General features: G+C 45.5%; 1 protein-coding gene across 6 annotated transcripts in view; it reads left to right on the top strand.

Annotated features, from left to right (window-relative positions):
- The window catches only part of YPEL2 (yippee like 2), a 99,870-nt gene that overhangs the window by 70,806 nt on the left and 9,067 nt on the right, over nt 1–19,997 (top strand). Inside the window, exon 5 of one of the 6 annotated variants that reach the window (XR_012374456.1) lies at nt 119–374. The exons of 4 other annotated variants lie outside the window; for them this stretch is intronic. Coding sequence is in view for 1 of the 2 variants with exons in the window: in XM_073879509.1 (XP_073735610.1) it covers nt 119–139 (21 nt within the window). In the remaining variant the exon portion in view is untranslated. Of the gene's footprint in view, nt 1–118; nt 16,124–19,997 lie in introns of those variants that run through there. One more of the 6 variants, XM_073879509.1, reaches the window with a different exon arrangement.

Raw genomic sequence — 19,997 nt, 5'->3', positions numbered from 1 at the left:
GACAATGGGAAAGTGTGAGAACAAAATGTTTTCTAGATTTCGAAATCTACTTCGAAAATCAGTTCATTTCAACAGTCATTCATTTATTCATTTAACAATTATTTTTGAATATGTATAGATGCTGGGGATACAACAGTAACAAGATAACTGTGGTTCCTGCCCTCACGGACCTTACCATCATAAAGAGAAAGCTTGTAAAGAGAAAATTGCAATAAAAAAAAAAAATGATGGGTTTCATCAGAGGTATGAAGGGGCAATGCCAAAGAAGAGGAAGAGGTACCTGAATCTGACTGTGAGAGTGAGAAAATGCTTCATAGAGGAGGCATCTTAGGAGCTGGGCCTCAAAGACTAAAGAGGAATCACAAATAGACAAGGTATGTGCGGATGCATGCAAGTATGTAAGGGAGGGCGTGGTGTTGTACCCAGGAGAAAAGGAGGAAGCATTGTGGGTAGAGAGGGCAGCCCAGCCCCACTGCCAACCTGAGGGAGCGCATGTTTGGTGATGCCAGCACACAGGGTTCAAGGTAAACAGCAGAAGAGGAGAAAGAAGCTGTGTAAAGTGGGTGAGGCCAGGTCTTGAAGGGACTTGTAAGGAGTTTGGGTTTTAACTCATGGGCAGCAAGAAGCCATTCAAGGATTTTGAATGGACACATGACATAACCAGATGGGCATCAAATTCCAGCTTGGTCACTTATGGCAGGAAGGATGAGAGAAAGACAGAGAGGCTAGGTGGGAACTGGGAGATAATTTAGGAGGACATAGTAATATTGCCGACGAGAAAAGATGCAGTGCCCAGCCAAGGGCAGTGACCGTGGAGATAGAGAGGAAGAGATGAATGAGAGCGTGACTAAGAAGGCAGACTGCACAGGATTTGAGGGTTATCCAGTGAGGTGGCGTAGGGGTTAAGCGCGCAGGCTGCGTGGTTTCCGACTGCATTGATTTCATGCGCTTCTTAGCAGTGTGACTTGGCCAAGTTACTTAAGCCATCTGCCTCAGCCTCCTCATCTATAAAATGAGGATAACAATAGTATTTATAGCATAGGGTTATGGTAAAGATCAAATGAGATCCAAATGCCTAGAACAGTGTCTGGCATAGTAAGTGCTCAACAAATGTTCTCTTTTCATTATTTTAGTGATAGAAAGGGAGGGTTCTGGGTGGGTCCCAGGTTCCTGACTTGGGTCACCGTGCCAACATGAACTAAGTGCAAGATACTCTCCTTGAGAAAGCTATAGTGTAATAGAACACCGACTAGAAGCCCTGTGGGACTGATCCTAATAGGGCCACAACTAAGATTTGCTGTGCTCATTGAGCCGTGGAAGTAAAAACTGACATCGCTGAGTAGCTCCAGATTCTGGGCTGCCTGACTCAAAGCAATATTTTCTGCCTTTATTCTGATCATGTTTCCCCAAAGATATTTTTCAAACATCAAAAATATTTCATGTGATCCTAAGGTTCTGAAAGTCATCCCAGATCATTGAAAGAAAGTGCTAGGAAATGCTCCCTGAAAAGGTAGTTTCTTCAGATAACTATGTGTTTTTCCCTTAGATACTTTAGTATAAAAGATTTTCAAGAAGTATGTTTCCTTCCTTCCATCCATCCATCCGTTCATCCATCCCCGTCCATTAATTCATGTATCCGCCCACCCAGCCCTCCATCCACCCACCCATCCATCTACCCATCCACGCTGTGTGGCATAGTGATGAAGAACATAGAATTTGGAGCCAGACACACCACTATTAAGCTTTACTATACCTAGTAGCAGTGAGACCTTGAGGCTGTCCTGTCACCTCTCTGAACCCAGTTCCTTGTTTGTAAAATGAGGATTCAAACAAGTATCTCTGGGAGCCCCTGGCTGGCTCAGTTGGTAGAGCTTATATGACTGTTCCTCTCAGGGTCCTGAGTTCAGGCCCCATGTTGCGCGTGGAGCCTACTTTCAAAACAAACAAACAAAAAACCCCACCAAGTATCTCCTCACAATTCTGTGAGGATTAAATGAGACAATGACTATAAAGTATGGAGCACAACACTGTGCATGTACTAACACTCGATTACTAGTAGCTGCTTTTATTGTTCTGCAAGCCACGCCCCATGCCGGACACTGAGCATACAGCAGTGAACAAGAGTTAGGGGCCCTTCCCCAAGGAAATTTCCAGTCTAGAGGAGGAGAAAGATGTGAATGAGTAATTTCTCCCAAACAATTTCATCTCATTATACAGCACTGCTCTCCTCCCAATTTATTAGGTTCATAAGTGAGGACTTGTCTTTGATTCCTTTCTTTTCTATCAACTCCCCCCCCATATCTAACCCAGAGGGAAGTCTTTTTAGCTCTACCCCTAAAATATATCTCAAATTTGGCCAGTTTTCACCATCTCCAATGCTACGACCTGGTCCAAGCATTCATCTGCCTTTCCCTGGACACCTGCAACAACTTCCTTAGCTGGTCTCCTTACTTGCGCTCATGCCCCTTACAGCGTATTTCCCAGAATAGCCACAAGGATCCTTTCAAAGCATAAATAAGACTTTGCTGGTCCTCTGCCTAAGTGCTGCAGTTAGAATAAAATTCAACCTTCAAGGCCCTGCGTGTACTCTGGTACCTGCAGCTTCACTGCCCACAACCATGTGGAAATTCTTTCTTTACCTTGAATGCATCAAGCTTGTTTCTGCTCAGGGACTTTGCACTGAGGTCTCCACTGCTTAGGATGCTCTTGTGTAAGTCCTCCCATGCTTCTTGCCCATCAGTCTCTGGTCAGATACCTACTCAGAGGCCTTCTCTGGCAACCCCACCTCATTACTCCTGCCCCCACCCCGCCGCACTCTATTCTCTAACCTTGTTTTATTTTCTTCATATCATTTCTCTCTCTGTCCTCCCTTCCTCCCTCCCCCTTCTCACTATTTTTCTTTCTTCTTCGATCTCTACATATAGCTGGTCTCACGAGGGGCAGGATTTTGTCTTCTCACCTCCATGTCCATGTGCCTTGAATGGTACTCAGCACATAGAAGGTGCCCTGTAAATATTTTTTAAATTAACGTTTGAATGAGTGAAGGAATCCCAGTAAAATGTGTGTGACCACAAGAACAATCCTGCTGGGGCAGCACGGTGACAGCTGCTCAAGGATGCTTTGGAAAACATTCCCATCTGTCTGAGTTAAATGCAGTGCTGCCTGATAACAAGAGTCATAAGCTCTACCAACCATGTCCTGAAGTGTCCTTTCACCTGGTTCTTAGCAATACACAGATGAAAAAGCTACTGTGGCCAAGTGGTTGGTGAAAGGAAGACCTGGCCACCATTCTTAACAGAGCAATCAATTCCCTCCCTAAAAGGGGCACTGCCAAAATTCTACACAGGTTATTTTATAGCCGATATAATAACAAACACGCCTGCCGGTAGTGCACCTAGTACATTCCATTCATCTTGTGTACCTCTCGACTACTTCTTACACCGACTCTGCAGCGTAGGTATTATCCTCCTCATCTTGTATATGCAGAACCTGAGGCCCAGAGAGGAATCCTTATTTGTCTGCGGTCACAAAGCTGGTAAAAGGGAGGGCTGGGATTCAAACCCAGGTCCGTCTGGCTCTGATGTCTAGGCTGGTTCCACAACACTCCAGAGGGTCAGCTCCTTCAAGTGGGGGGTGGATGGTGTGGATATGACCTAGCTAATGCTAATTTAGGAGAACAATCCCGAGATAAAGAGTTCTAGATAGAAGTCTCTGTAATGAGCCTGCTGGCCCAGTAGGAATGGCGAGTTTTATCTCCTGTGGGTCAGAGCAATTTGGTGTCTGGGCATTCAAGGGTAGGATTGTGGGGATCATGGAGAAAACTGTTTTCAAAGACAGGAAGGGCTTCCCTGGGCTGCGTCAGGGAGGGTAGTGTGCTCACAGTGATGAGCACATGCTGGGGGACAGGAACAAGGAAGAGATTGTAGGGAAGCAAAAGGTGTTACCAGAAAGGCTCTGGACAGAAGACAGATGGATATAGGGGTGGGGCAGAAAGGGAAGAGAAGTAAATGAATCCATAGCAAGAGACTTGGAAGAAGGGTTTTGTAACCCATGCCCTTCTCCCAGGATGTTCTTCACTGCATCCCTGGCTGAGATACACTTTTGTTCTTGTTAGAGCCTTTCACTAAGACATAGGGAGACTCTGCTGAGCAGTGAGGGAAGACCTTCATGGGCAACTGCCACTGAAATCCCAAGTCCTTAAATGTCACCACGTCAGAGAGACCTTCCTTCATCTAAATGAGACCTCCCTTCCCTCCATGACTCTCTATTACTGGACCTGACACTTTCTCAATAGCATTTCTCACAATTTGTAATCACATATTTATTAATTTTCATAGTCACTGTCAGGCTCTTCCCCTTGGGCCGAGACCATCTTTGTTTTATTCACCAATGTGTATTTGGAACCTAGAATGGTGTGAGGGAAATGTTCAAGAACTATTTGTTGAACAGCTGAAGGGGTGAATGTTGTCCAGGTGGCTGATCCTTAAATCAGGTGGTCTTTGTGGCATGTGAATAAATTACGGTGTACTCATCCCCCTCAATAGGTGCATATAGGTAAAATCAGGTTAGCGTTAACACCAAGGATAGGTTCAAAGAGGAACGAAGGATCGCTCTCCAAGAGGTGTCAGGGGAAGTCCTACTCCTTGGCCTACTGAGGTGAAGGGAATTCTGGGCTGCTTTTATGGAAATGAGCCTAAGTCAATTTAGCCCCAGCTCTCTCCTCCCACACACCAGTCCCCGGTCAGTGCCCGGTTGGGGGCAGATCATGGTGGAGCAGGTCATGCTAAGGCTTGCCCCACTTCGTGCTGCCAGGAGCTCTGGCTCCCATCAGATATATGCCGGCTGTTGGCTAGAAGGAAGAAAGCAAGCTGTAGCAGGAATGACGTCCACCCCCTCCCCCCAGACTTGAAGCCATCGGCTGAGGGAAGCCAGCTGGTACCAGGTTAAAGAGACCATTATTTGCCACCTAATAAGCAAGTGTTTGGGGAGTGGGGGGCAGATTATTTCTCAGCAGCTTGGAAAACAGGGCATACATGATATTTTGTTTCTCCTTTGGCCTTGCTGATAGCAGAGTTTACTCTTGAGTTTTGGTTGACCTGATTCTTTTCAGGGAGACCTTGAAATAGAGATAAGCACACTATAGTGGAACAGATATGTGCCACTCCCTTCCCCTTCATCTGCCCGTTCTTCCTGATGCCATCCTTCGTTTATGAACTGTGATCATTGTTCCTAGGGAAGAAAAATGCAGCCAGGAGACTCCTCACTGCAGCCTCAGCAAGATGCACTGCAGGCCAGATTGGGCCTCGGTGTGGGGACTTCTAAGTGGTATGAATCTAGAGAAGGGAAACAAAGTTCAACTTGTTCCTGTGAGCCTTCATATCAGAGATGTTTATGTCATGGGTCTGCACAGTTAGAGATGCTGGTCATTTTTGTCCACTAGTGTGAGAGGCTTGGATGGCCTTGGTTTGCCCTCACGTTTCCTGCCTTTCATTTTTCTGGAAAGAAAATTAAGAGTTTTATTAATCACCTACTATATCCCAGGTACTGAACTATGCATCTTTCCCAAAGTTGTCTCATTTCATTTGTATTAAAACCATTTCAGGAGAGATTATTATCCCCTTTATATGCGTGAGAAGATGGAGGTTCAGAAAAGTAGAATAAATTTACTAAGCCCTCTCAGCCAAGAGGCTGTGTCATAATTTGAACCCGGGGCATCTCACTCCTAAACTTGTCCAGGGTTCACAAAGAACAAAAATGCTGGAATACATTACAGGGTGACCTGACTACGTTGCTTAATGTATGAATTTAACACTAAACATTGTTTAGCGCATCTGCTTTTACAGGGGAGAGCCAGAGGAGGGAGAGAGGGCTGGCCTGAAAACAGTTCGTTTGCTGGGGTTCAGCCTGCTCTCAGCACCTAGTCCCATCCAGACAGTCGGAGCCTCTCTAAAAAAGCCACCGTGTTATTACAGTGTCAGAGAAAAGTGTGACCTTGGTAGCTTGGACCAAACCCCAGCTTGGACCAGAACTTCCATCCAGGGTAGCTGACTCTCTTTTATTGCATAACCGCCACATTTTTGCAGCCCTGTCCAGGAATATCTGTGGGAATAAAGGCTCCAATAAAAGAAAAGTTATCCTGCATGCTTGTCTCCTACCCTAAAGCAGGGGCAGCTCAACAAGATAGAAATCCCAAAGCAGCGACTTGTCCTGGAGGCCAATGGCGTAGTCACCCCAACCTGTATCCAGCTGCTCCTTCTGCAGAAAACAAGCCCCCAGCTCTGCCTTCTGGGACCAAGTGTGAGCTCTACCGGCCCTCAGCAACCCAGCTCCAGGAAGTTTGCTGCTTCCTTATTTGAGATGTATTACTAAACTGTAATCATACTGTGAGTGGAGCCAGCCAAAGCAGTGGCTATTAATAGGGAGGTGAAGAAAGCTGACTCAGGAGGAGGCTGACTTAGGCTGGAGGGAAGAGCCTGGCCACCTTGGCCTACAATCCTCAGTGAGAGGTCAGCGAGACAGACAGACCTGAGCTCATTTCGCTCCTGGGCCGGAGTCAGCACGAGCTGGATTTCTCAACTTTGGAAATAGAAACCTGAGGCGGTCCTGATCAAAGGGATGTGCAGCCGACCTTCCCAGGGCCTTGGGGAGTCTCAGAGCCCTGAACACAAATAGCTTAAATAGCTCTGATGCAGCAGAGCTGTAACTCTCCCCTGCCAGGGTGACTTGGAATGGGCTGTGGAGGCTACCTTCTGCAGCCTCCCTCAACCGAGAAGCCAGTGGTGACCCAGCCCTGTGCCGGCCAGAGCTCCCGCCTGGCAGATGTCAAAGGAGGGAGAACCTATTTCGGGCTTCCTGATAAGGCTTGGGGAAGTGGGTGTTACAGACAGGTGGAAGCAAAGAGGTGAAGGTCCACAGCGAATGAAGGGCATGGTGCTGAGAGGCCTGATCGTGTGGCAGAAAGTTTTCGGTCATTTCTGTTAATGCAGTGCCCTTGCTCAGGGAGTTCAGACTTCAGCCATTCGGTAGACGCGCCATCACCTAGCAGCTGGAAGCAGGATAGATTCCCACATCTGGCCCATGCTGCACCACAGGAAAAACAACTGCTCCCGGACGCTGCGTTCAGAGTATCCCTTGCTCCGTACCAGGCACGGAACACACGCTCCATATGCTGCTTCATTTAGTCCTCACCCACCCCAACAGGGGGGTATCATCACCCCTCTTCTCAGAGGGAAAAAGTGAGATTCAAAAAGGTGAAGTGACAGTGGCAGGGCTAGAAGGTGACAAAGATACAGGACTACAACCTAGGGCTGTGGGCAGCCTGAGGAAAAGCCAACTGCAGCAAGCTGCCTTTGTGCCCGAGGCTCGCCCCCATCTTCCCGGCCGTGCCTCCCTCTGCCGCCACTCTGGTGCCCGCACTGAGTTGGGGTGATGGTAGTCCGTGTGTGTGTTGCTGGGAGGTGCTGGAATCTTCTCTTCATTCTTTTAGTTGGTTAGGCATGCCTGGGTATGTTGCCTCAAGGTGGAAGATTGGTTTTGGTTCCTGGATCTCTGAAGAAAGAGGGTCAGGTGGAGAACGGATATGGAAGATCTCTTCCTGTCCCTCCTAAAAATATTTACTAAGCACCTATTAGGCTCAGCTCTGGATGGCTTGGGCACTTTCAGACTACAGAACAATTTAAAGACACTATTGATCTGGTCTCTTTCTCTACTATTTTTCACATATCCTGGGGACTATCCGCAGGGGTAGATCTCTTCAATTACACATGTGTCATAATAGACACCTTAGACACTCAGATGTATCTATCAAGTACTTCTTCACAGAAAAAGTGGACTTTTCTTCCACCGATTGTCATTTGGGTCACTTCCTGACCCTGAGAAAGATCCCCGGGACCCCAGACCCCGGCTCTTAAGCTCTAGCAAGTTCATGAGGGAAGGGAGCCCGATGCGGGGCTCGATCTCAGGACCCTGGGATCACGACCTGAGCGAAAGGCAGACACTTAACCACTGAGCCACCCAGGCGCCCCTGGTTAATTCTTTTTTCCTTTTTTGAAAGGCAGACAGCCTAACAATCATAATGGTCAGCAGGGTGGTGGCTGCATCCAGGTTCAGGCGGCCGCCTCCTCTCACTGTAGTCAAAGTTAATTCCCACTGTACCTTGAACTAGGTCACCTGCAGGTCTGTGCTGAGGCCTGATCTGGCTGTCGGGGGAAGGCATTTCTCGTCTGGCTCTTGCTGTGCTATCTTGGGCAGGCGGGTGGAGAAGGGGGTATTTTTCACCTTTGCGTGGGATTGTCTCTCCTCTTCTCCTCCCTGGAGGTGACCATTTTCAGATCTGTGGGTGGGGAGGAAAATCTTCTCTTCCAAAAATAATCTCTTTCTGCAGTGGGGTTTGAAGCTGGACCAAGCTGCTAATGCTATTTTTACCCAGCTTGCAATTCAGGGTGTAAATAGCAACTCTGGCTGTTTTTTCCCATAGCTGACAACAGAGTCAACCTCTTCAAGGCAGGGGCATCCTGGCATTTTGCACAAAGGAAACAGAATAAAGGTTGCTCTCGGGCCCAGGGAATGATCCTTGACCAATTAGGTCAGTATACAAACGGGGCCGGCATCTCCATGGTTGTGCTGTCTCAGTCACTGCTGTAAACAACAGGCCCCATGATAGCTCCTCGGCTGAGGCTGGTTTAAAGAGGTGCGATGTGGAATCACGAGGGAAAGACAGGCCCATAAATCTCTGCCTGAGCACGCTGAGAGTTCCGGGAGCTTGAGCAGCTCTAGGCTCCAGCCGACTATTCCCCTCACCCTCCGTCTTGCATTAGCAAGCATTTCTTCTAAGGTTGCCCCAAACCCACCAGATTAGGAGCTGAGGAAAGACAGAAAAAACACCTACCCAAGGCTGTCCAGATGACAGAATGTCTCTAAAAATAGATGCCTCCCATTTCTCAAGTGACTGGAGACCCCACCATCTTGAGTATTAGGAAGTATCATTTAGAGGTCATGCTAAGAGGACTGGCTCCCTCCATGCTGCATATGAGCAGAAGCCGTGAGAAGCTAACCAGAGCCTTGGGTTGTGTCTCCAACTGGCTTGGGTGGGGTGGGAAGTTCAGTTTCACAGAGGACCCCTCATTGGTACTGTTGATGAGCATGGTAACTGGCAAAGACAGAGGTGAGCTCATCACATTTGGCAATTCCCTATTGTTTCTCTTCTGGAGAACAAACATACTTCACTGGCTTTTTTCTGAGGCCAATTTTCTTACCCAAATCTTTCCCTGGGGCCTTTGGACTGAAATTAGAAAGGAGCTATAGGTCAGCAGGAATGCCCTTCATTCTGAATTACACAGCAATTCTTCATGGACCTGCCCATTCCCTTCCTCTAGGCACATACTAGTCAATCATCAATCAATAAGAGAATTTCTCAAATATCTACTGCATACTCAGAACTGGGCATTTAGACACATGGTTTAAGTTTCAGGTTCTTCCAGCAGATGACGTGTGGGCTAAGAAAGGGATTGGAGGGCAGGTAAGCAGCTGAGTAACCCCCAAATTTGCTTTTTGGGAAGCAGTTTCTGTGCAGTTCTTTGGAATTGATTCTGGGCAGCTGTTAAATTGCAAAACTCACTGCCAGTTATCAATAGCTAAAGTGGCATCGGAGAGCTTCTGATGGTAAAAATAGGAGCAGGTAACAGATGAGAAAATAGCTTTGCATTTGAGGAGAGAAGATGGGAACATATTGTCTCACTCTGCTGTGTTGTGGGTTTCCACTGTTAGCTTGGGTTCTTTCTCTCCCAGAACTGGCCAGCAAAACCTACTTGGTGTGACCTCCAGCAAAAAGTCCACCAGGGAGCTGGGCAGGATGAGATCAAAGCTTTGTGTTAGCAGCAGGAGGAGATCCGTGCTGGGTTCAGGGTATCCTGGTTCTCACTGCGCTCAGAGTCACATTGAATAGCCGACACCACAGTTTTCAATAAAACTTGTTGAATTTTAAATGTACCATTATGTACCAAATCTACTATATGTAGCAAATGTCAGTTGATCTGGTAATTCATGTGTCCCCAAACTTCAAATTTACAAACAATGGTTTTTGGAGCCTTGATGGTAAATGTTTACCTTAAAACAAACAAACAAACAAACAAACAACAGAAAAACGGAAGCAGGAAAAAGTGCCCTGGTGAGTGAAACCAAAAGCAAGTGGCAGACAATCATTTGCTAGACTGACCGTTTGTTTTGAAAAATGCTCCCAACCCCAGCCTTGACATTGGGAAATTTGGAACACCATAACAGACTTCCTGTCTAGTATTTCCCTAGATTTCCTGGAATCCAATTTGAAGTACCGTTTCCCCTGTGTCACTGAGGAGTTAAACTTTGGCTGGGCTCTCCTGATGACTAATAGGTACCGTGTGGCTCTGAGATCAGGGAGAAACTGACAGTCGGTGTGGGAAGTGTGAGGTGTCAGTGCTCTTGAAATGCCTTTCATGGGCATGGTGAACAAGCACAAGGATGTTTGCCACCTAGTGCCCCTGATTGTGTGATTTTAACGTGAATTCTTGTTTCTTCCTGTGAATTTTGCATGATTTTAAATGAAGATCTCTGACTTCCTTTGGAGCTTGATATTACCATAGTGTGAGAGTTATTCCGTGGAGAATGATACTTTTAGACAGCTAGTTCCTCTACTTTGAAAAATAACCCATTTTGATTGAGAACAAGGCAGAATCAAATGACCTAACCAAATCATAGCTGACAAGGGTTACGGAGATTTGGTCTTCCTACTCTAGCTGTTTTCATCCTTGTGAAAGGAGCCCAATTAGCATAACACTCTTGGCTTCTCTCCACCCCCTCATTCTTCCCTGGGAAGGAGGAGTGGTTTCCTTTGACTGGTGAGTCTGCAAGGAGAAACTGTGTCTTATACTATCTTCGCTTCCTTTCTTCTTGGGAGTCAACACTGCTCCTCTAGGTTGAGAAGGGAAGGCCCTTCTGGCCCACCTGCCTGTCACTGAGTGACCACGTCTGTCTAATTCTGAGCCTGAGTATTGGGAAGATCATTTGTTTGACAGTGTCAGCCACGTTCTCTAATATCAGCTTTATTAGTAATAAAGGTTATTTTTGCCCCTCATCTAGCTTACAACAGTCCTCTATTTCAGTTCAAAACTCGGAGAGAAGTGGGGGGACTGCTATGTTGGGGTCTCTACAAAGACCCCAACATATTTACTGGGAGACTTCCTGGTGGCTAGAAAAAGCCTTGGGTTGAGGTGAGACCCTGGCTTCTAGGTCCATGTCACTACTTTCCTGTAGAACACTGGGTCATGATCCCAGATCATGATCCCAGGGTCCCGGGATCAAGTCCCACCTTGGGCTTCTTGCTCAGCGGGGAGGCTGCTTCTCCCTCTCCCTCTGCTCCCCACCCCCTGCTTGTGCTCGCTCGCTCTCTCAAATAAGTAAATAAAAATCTTAAAAAAAAAAAAAAAAAAAAAGGAACACCAGGTTCTTCAGTAGTCAAAGGAGTAAAGGGAGTTTATAGAACGTGTCCCTCCCAGCTGGCACGTATCCATTCAACACTTATTTATTGAATGCCTACTGTGTGCCAGGGGGTACAACGATCAAGATAGATATGGTCTCTGTTGTCACAGTTTGTCATCTAACTAGGGCATATCAGTGAGAAAGTTTAATGTTCCAAGTGAAGTAAAACAACCTCAAACAGGCTTAACCCACAAAGAGAATTTATTGGCTCAGTGGGGCTCCAGACACAATTTAATCCAGTACTCAAACAACAGGGATCCATTTCTTGGTTCTGCTGCTTCTGGGTGGATTCATTCTTTTGACACCACATGATGCAACCCGTCCTCTCTCCTGCCAGCTTCAGGCTTTTCACTATGGCCACAGCGGAAGTAAGGTGTACAATTTACCAGGCCGAGAAGAGTCCAAGTCCCAACATTCCTTGCAGACTCCCAAGGTCCACTCAGATTACACCATTTTAGGTCATGGGCCGTCCCTAAAGCCACAACTGGGTTCAGTGTGAGAGGATACATGGATGAGCTGATAGCCAGTGGAACTCATCCCTAGATGAAAGACAGTTGGGCCCTTCCCACGTGGCTCGGAAATCTGGAGACCTATTAGGAAGAGAGAAGGGGCAGCCACCAATAATTGTCCGTGGCAGAAGGAAAAGACAGCAAATAAAATGATAATTCTGCTCTGAGGGAACAGTTCAACCTGCAGAAAACATAGACATTCATTACTACCTGGTGAGTCAAGCACAGGTCAAGCACAGGTCTGGGAATCCAGAGATTTGGGTTCCAGATTCTGTGCAGGATCCCTATATACAACAGACCCGTAGGAAAGTTCTGGAGGTTAGTAGATTTGCTTCTTGATCAGGCCCGTCAGGAACAGCCCTTGGGTTGCCTCTGTGATTCCTTTTCTCTTTTTGGCATGGAGGGTGACATATGTCTGAGAGGAATGCTAAACGGATCACTGAGGTGCTGTCCACAAAGTAGCTGTCACTACATAAACCCAAGCTATCTGTTGTCATGTGCTTGTTACTCTTTTAGTCTTAAGGACATTCAACCAGTGGTTTAGGGGCTAAACATTAACCACACTAGCGTAGATCAGCACTACGGGAGCTATGAGCCGTGAAGATACACAGGCCTTCAGTGTTCTAAGTTCAAAAGATCTATGTGAAACAAGATATAATCCAAGTGAACTGAAAATGGACAGAAGTGCAGTCAGACATGCAGGGTAGGGAGGGTGCTTCGGCTCAGTACCAGAGCTAGTTCTCAAGAGGTATGCGTGTTTGCCAGGCAACTCAAAAGTACCAGTGGGACCTGGGCAATCCTTTCGATCTTCATTCAGCAAACATTTGGGTACCTTCTTTACAAGAGGTACAGTAGGAACACATACACAGCAATGAGGTTGCCCCTTATATCCTTCTTAGAAAAAAAGGATCTCCATTTATAAATAGGTAAATTATCCTGAGTCCAGATTATTATATGTAATATCATATATGTTATATGAACTAAAGGTCTATCACACCAGAGCCAGAAGGTAAAATTAGTGTCATTTGGGGGTGGAAGTTGGAGAAAGAGTGGGCCATGAGTGAATCCTGCTTTAAGGCATAAACAAATACATAGGAATAAATTGAAAGATTATAATTACACAGCGGTATTTTTTGGTCTCCCAAATAAATACGACCCAGTCCCCTAAACACCCTACGGCAGCAGTTTATTTGCATCTTTCTCACTGCTCTTATTCTGACTTCTATCACAGTCAGTTGTTCATTCATTCAATTATTCAATCAGTCCCTCATTGAACATTTATGGCAGGCTTGATATGCACCAAAGTACTGTGTCAAAGGCCAAGATACAAAACAGAGTGAGACATGGTCGTTGTGTTCTAGGAGCTCAATCCAAGAGGGGAGGAGGCATAGAAAAAAATAATTATAATACAACATGGGAGGTGCTCACAGAAGCGTGCACTGAGTGCTCTGAGGTGAAGTCTTCACAAAGGAGATGATATTTGATTTGATCTAAAGATAACAGGAGTTTTCTAGGCTGAAATTTTAGAGCATCTGGAAAGTCCCTGCAGGAGGAGCCAGCATGGTGTGCTGAGGAAATGCTAAGGAGTTTGGTCTGGAAGGATCTCAAGGTATGTAGGGAGAGTGTCAGAAGAGGAGTGGGGTAAAAGGTAAGTCACGTAGAGCTTTGTAGCTCTTGATGTGGGCTTTGGACTTTATTTTATAGATAAAAGGGATTTGTTGAAGGACTAAGTAAAGGAAGGACAATATTAGATTTGGACTTTAGAAAGACATTCTAGCAGCAGTCTGCAGGAAGGGTTATCCTGGGGAAGGATTGGAGGCAAAGAAAGCAGCAAAAAGCTTATTTCAATAATCTAGATGAGAAGTGATAAGCCGTGATAGTTGAAAAAGATGGAACAGAATGGGTTCAGGAAGACTTGAGAGATTGAACCAGTAAGACTTGATAATTGATTGATGGGATGACGTCAGAAAGGAAAAAATTAAGAATGACTTAGGAATCAATAGCCTGGGTAGATAAGGAAATGAGGGTTCCATTAACCAGAGTAGCTAGTAGAAGAAGAATAGGTTTGGGAGGAAAGATAAGGACATACTGCCTTTAAGATGTGTGCATGACATTCACGTGGGCAAGCTCCGTGGCTGTTAAAAACACCTGTCTAGAGTTGACAGGAGAAACGGAGGCTAGAGGTTGACCAGGGGATAGGTGGGTGCTGAGACCATGAAATTAAATAGCACAGACCAGGCCACTAAAGGGCAAAGATTTTGAGGGCAGGAGGAGTTTGATCATCCCTACAGCCCCTGGTATAGTACTTTGCATAATGCATGCAGAAACTATGAAAAATGCTCAGATACATGCATAAATATACCAATTTGGAAGTTGCTAGTAATACCTAGATGCCCAGAGACCTCCAATTTGGAGTCTTTGCAATTTTACAGACTTACTTGAGGGCCAAACTGGCAATAAGAAGAATGCAAGCAGCATACTAATATTCAAAGAGATTCTAGCCTTCCACTAAATTCCATTTAAAAAACTACTGTTATCACCATGTGTATTTCTTTGCATTTGGTCTTCCAGAGGATGCTATAAAATGAGGAAGCTGGGGTAATACAGCTTATCAGAATTAGGGGAGTTTAGTTGCAGTTGCTGGAACACAGAAATTGGTGTCAGTGTGTTTGACCTTTCGGAAAGTCATTCTGAGGGCAGCTTCATGGTGTTTTAGGAACTAAGCAATGTCTTCTTCAAATGTCATACAATGTTACAATTCTTTTGCATTTGCTCATTCTTCCAACAAACATCGTTTGAGCACTTCGTATGTTCTAGACACTGTGCTAGGGACAGAGGACATCTTCCCACCCCTCAAAGAGCTCACAGTCCAATACAATTAAAACATACTGTGAAGTATTATGATAGAGGTAAGCACTGTGTGCAGTTGAAGGCAGAGAAAGACAACCCAGCACAGAGGGGAGGAAATGAGGGTGGCAACATGGTTAGAGAAGTCTTTTCAGAAGAGACAATGCCTGAGCCAGGTGATACAAGGAGGGGATGAGGTTCCAGATCAAGAAGAGAGCAACTGTAAAGGCAAGGAAGAATAGAATTCATTGTGGCTGGACATGGAGGGGAATGGCAAGAGAGGAGCTAGGACAGGTGGAGAGGGACCTCATCAGGCCCTGATAAGCCCTTCCTATGGAGTCTGAACTTTTAGCCTGAAAACAATGGATAGTCGCTGAAGGATTCTTATAGAGGACTTCAGAATTTTTGTGCTTTTAGTTTTTGTCTTATTTTCCATTCTCCCTCCTTCTGTCTCTCTGTTTTGACAGTTTGTCTTCCTTCCTTCCTTCCTTCCTTCCTTCCTTCCTTCCTTCCTTCCTTCCTTCCTTCCTTCCTCTCTCCCTCTCTCCCTCCCTCCCTCCTTTCCTTCCTTTCTTCTTCCTTTCTCCTTCTTTCCTGTGAGCATGATTTTGGAAATTGCAGCTGATCTGGCCTATACCTAAAGGGCAAGTGATTTATTTATGTTTTGTCCATGCTTGGGCTGAAGAAAAAGAAGGGGTTGTAGATCCCAGAGACCTGAATTTTGGTGGTAGTAATAAGCAAAGTGAGAGAATCCCAGAAATAATTAATACCACCCAGAGGCTCTCCTTTACTCAAACCTGGAGATGCTTATGTTCAGTTTTGAGGAGGGGGGCGTTACCTCCAAGGTGTGGACAGGAATCTTAACTGGAGAGAGATCGACACTCTTGCTACTTAAAATGGGGTCCCTTTAGATAAGTGGAATTTCAAGCTTCAACCCAAACTTACTAAATCAGTATCTGCATTTTTAACAAGATGCCTAGGTGATTCCCATACACATTCAAGTTTGAAAAGCCCTGATCTACAATATAGGAAAACTGCTTAGCTGGTAAATCTTATGTCACCATGTTGCAATCTGTGTTGTTTTGCATGGCTGATTGATATGTAATCAGTTTGTCAACCTCTATGATTATAAATTTATGTCCCACAGTAAACTCAAATCAGGGGTTAAGCCACTTGTACTCCACTGAACATTTCCAAGAAATCTCCTTGGAACCAATGATGTTGAGATTCTTTTAAATAAAAGATTTGCTCTCTGACTGTTGGATAAAAGATTCATTTTTCCCTTATTGTGACAAAATATCCATAACACAGATTTACCATTTTAACCATTTTTAAGTGTGCAGTTCGATAGCAGTAAGTACCTTCACATTGTTGTGCAACCATCACAAAATCCATCTCCAGAACTTTCTCATCTTTTTTTTTAAAGATTTTTATTATTTATTTATTTGAGAGAGAGAATGAAGGAGAGAGAGCACAAGTGGGGGAGGAGCAGAGGGAGAGGGTGAAGCAGACTCCCTGTTGAGCAGGCAGCCTGATGCGGGGCTCGATCCCAGGACTCCAGGATCATGACCTGAGCCGAAGGCAGACGCTTAACTGACTGAGCCACCCAGGTGCCTCAACTTTCTCATCTTCTTAAACTGAAACTCTGTGCCCATTAAATAATAAATCCCATTGCCCCCTCTCCCCAGGCCCTGGAAACCACCATTCTACTTTCTGTCTCTATGAACTCTACTCTAGGTGCTTCATATAAATGGAATCGTACAGTATTGGTCCTTTTCATATCTGGTTTATTTCACTTAGCATAATGTCTTCAAGGTTCATCCATGTTGTGGCTTGTATCAGCGTTTCCTTCCTTAAAAAAGGCTGAATGACATTCCATTGTATGTGTCTACCACATTTTCTTTTTTACCATTCATCCATCAACGATCACTTGGGTTACTTCTCTTTTAGCTATTGTGCATAATGCTTCTGTGAACATGGATGTAGAAAAATTCATTCCTATAATCAGCATTCATACCAGGCACGCAGCTCCCCTCTCCCAGCATCTCCACATTATTTCCCAGAGGTGTGCCACAATAAACATAAAATTCACAGCTAATGGATGTTCTCAATGAATTTTCTTTAATGTATCAATTCTCTAGTTGACTCCTCATTAAGAAAAGGGAATTTGCTGTTGTTGGGAATGAAATGTCTGTTCAATTTAGTGTCTCTGTCTGGGAGCAAGGGCCTCCTGAATATAAACTCAGAGCCAGAGCCAAGACATTAATCTGTGAAGCTCAAGTATTGATTTGGTGACGCCATTCTCTTCCCCTGATGCTATTCCTATCAACTCAAATTATCTCTGTGAATATAAGAACCATTTTTTTTCTGGGTGCACTGGGCAGCTGGTGACAAGCTGCTTGCTGATGGGCTGTGACAGAGATGAGCAGTCAGCTGCTCCTGGGCAGTCGAGGTCCTCCCCGCCAGAGTGTTGCTGGTCAAAGGAATTTGCAGCCCTGAAGCCAAGGGGCAGACCCACAAACACTTGGACAGACTCGGGCCTCCAGCCTGATTTCAGTGACCCCCAACAGCGCTCAGAGAAGGGGAAGAGCCCCTGAACTTATGGTGGAATTATTCTAAAGAATTATATAAAGGGCGTTATCTCCTCAAATTAATCACATTTCTTTTCTGGAATCTCCAGTTGACCTGTGCGGCTCCAGGAAGCAGATGGGACAGCTTTCCCTCGGGCATCCAGTGGGGGCGCTCTTACACTCTCATTTCATGCCCACTGTGTTTCACCCCTGGGTCATATCTTTGGGTTATCAGATATGTGTGTGAAGAAGAGAGGGTTACAGTCCCACCAGCTCATTTGGAAAATAAACAATGAAACTCTGGATTTCACTTTCTGTGCAGTCACTTTTGCTTTGAAACTAAATCTGGACGTAAAGTTGGGACCAACACAAGTTTCCAATTTTCATGTTAATTCCTGGCCCTCGAGGATGATTAACTTTATCTAGAAACCGAAAACACGGTTTGGACTAATCTTTTATGAGATCTGATTAAGAGCTTTACAGCGAAGATTTGCACCACATTAGAAAGGCTCAAGCAATTTAGGAGAGTGCACATGTAAGGAATGTCCTTTTACCCGATTATAAAAAGAAGAGCTGGAAATCGCAAGAAAGGAAAGGGTAAGGACCGGCCTATTTGATCCAAGGAAAAAAGTTTGCATGTTGGTGAGCACATTTGAAGACTTCCCATGAGAACCCCTGTTGAAACCAAAAGACATAACATGATGAGGTTACAGGCATGTGGAGTCACAGAGCATGCGATGGGTTGTAAGGATCTGAGGGAAGTCTGGGGACCTGCATAAGATCCTAAAATATCGGTAGGCCACTGCTTAGAATTTACGCTCTGCCTCCTCCTGGGTTTTATCCTGATCTCTCCACTTGAAACGCCTTCCCCTGTCCTTTTTCCTCTCCATTAATACATGCTTATCAAAGTCTCTCCACCCAACACCTCACAGACTGACACCTCTTAGCCATGATCGTTCTTCGCACCCTTTCAAAATGTGTGTGTTTTGGACGCCTGGGCGGCTCAGTCAGTTAAGCATCTGCCTTCGGCTCAGGTCATGATCCCAGGGTCCTGGGATCGAGTCCTGCGTCGGGCTCCCGGCTCCCTGGGGTGTCTTGCTTCTCCCCCTGCCTGCCACTCCCCCTGCTCATGCTCTCTCATTCTCTCTGACAGGTAAATAAATAAAATCTTAAAACAAAAAACAAAAAACAAAATAAAAACACCACAATGTGTATATTTTATATGTCCTAGGGCAGCCTACCTGGCATTAATGAGACATTTCTTAGTGGTCACTTTTAAGACATTTTTCACATGTGTGGTTTGTGCTCCTAAACCAGTCCCTAAGTTCTTTGAGGTAGGGACTATTTGAGGGTGTATTTCTCTAGGGTGTCCTAAAGCTCAAACTTTAATATGCATGGGCCTCAATAGAGGATCTTGCTAAAATGAAAATGCTGATTCAGCAGGAATGGGATGGGGCTGAGATTCTGCATTTCTTTTTTTTTTTCAATATTTTATTTATTTATTTGACATAGAGAGAGAGACAGAGACAGAGTGAGCACAAGCAGGGGGAGTGGCAGACAGAGGCAGAGGGAGAAGCAGGCTCCCCACAGAGATGGGGGAGCCCAATGTGGGACTTGATCCCAGGACTCCGGGACCATGACCTGAGCCGAAGGCAGTCGCCCAAACAACTGACCCACCCAGCCGCCCGAGATTTTGCATTTCTAAGCAGCTCCCAGGTATTGCTGCTGGTTGGAGGACCACCATTTGAGTAGCAAGACCCTAAAACGCCCAGGATGGTGCCTCAACATAAACAAGTAAAACTTTATATTGGTAGTAGTTCCAACCAAATTTCTCCTGTGAGAACCTGACCCCTTCAAGTAAATCCTATCTCACGATCAAAGGTAAGTCCTCTCCCCTTGGGTCATGACACTGCCCTCTAAACTAATTGAAGCCTGAGGACATGATTCTGTTATAATGCAATTGTTTGAATTTGTGTTTAAATTGGAGCAGTCTGAGTGGTTTTACTAATGTCATTTGAGAGGACTGGTGAATTATTTGGGTGTGCATGGCCCAGCCCTGATACGCTAGGCCACTCTTGGTAAGAGCCACAGTTAATACTAGCTGATCCCATAAACGGGAGCCCACACTAGCCTGCACAGAGTGTGGAGAGCCATAACTCGCCTTCTGGATAAGGGGCCCTCACTTTTCTCCCAGATGGGTTAAGTAGGTGGAGGCAGAAACCAAGCTTACTTTTGTTGACCTGTGTCCAGTTAAGTCTCTGTTCCCTGTAAGAAGTCCTGCTCAGAGGCCAAAAGCCCTACCTTAGTTTCACCTTCAAAACTAGGAAAATCAGTCTTTGACTATACTAAGCAGACTTAAATAAATGCTTTTGAACCAGGAGGTTCAGACCAGAAGGATTGGTGGGCATGAATGAAGCTACAGAAATGTCTGACTGGTCTCATGGCCTGGCACCGATAGAAGGCCAGTCCAGCCTCTCAGGACCTCGGTTTGCTTATCAGCAAAATCAAGGTGTTGGACTGGAGGCTTCTTATCAGCGCTAAGAGTCTGTGGTTCTGATCA

This window comes from Callorhinus ursinus, unplaced genomic scaffold, assembly GCF_003265705.2.
Source record: "Callorhinus ursinus isolate GAN/ISIS: 27379988/994484 unplaced genomic scaffold, GSC_fseal_2.0 scaffold34, whole genome shotgun sequence".
In the NCBI taxonomy this organism is placed as follows: Eukaryota; Metazoa; Chordata; class Mammalia; order Carnivora; family Otariidae; genus Callorhinus; species Callorhinus ursinus.
Note: the sequence above shows the minus strand (reverse complement) of the source record. Positions and strands in the feature narration are given on the sequence as shown.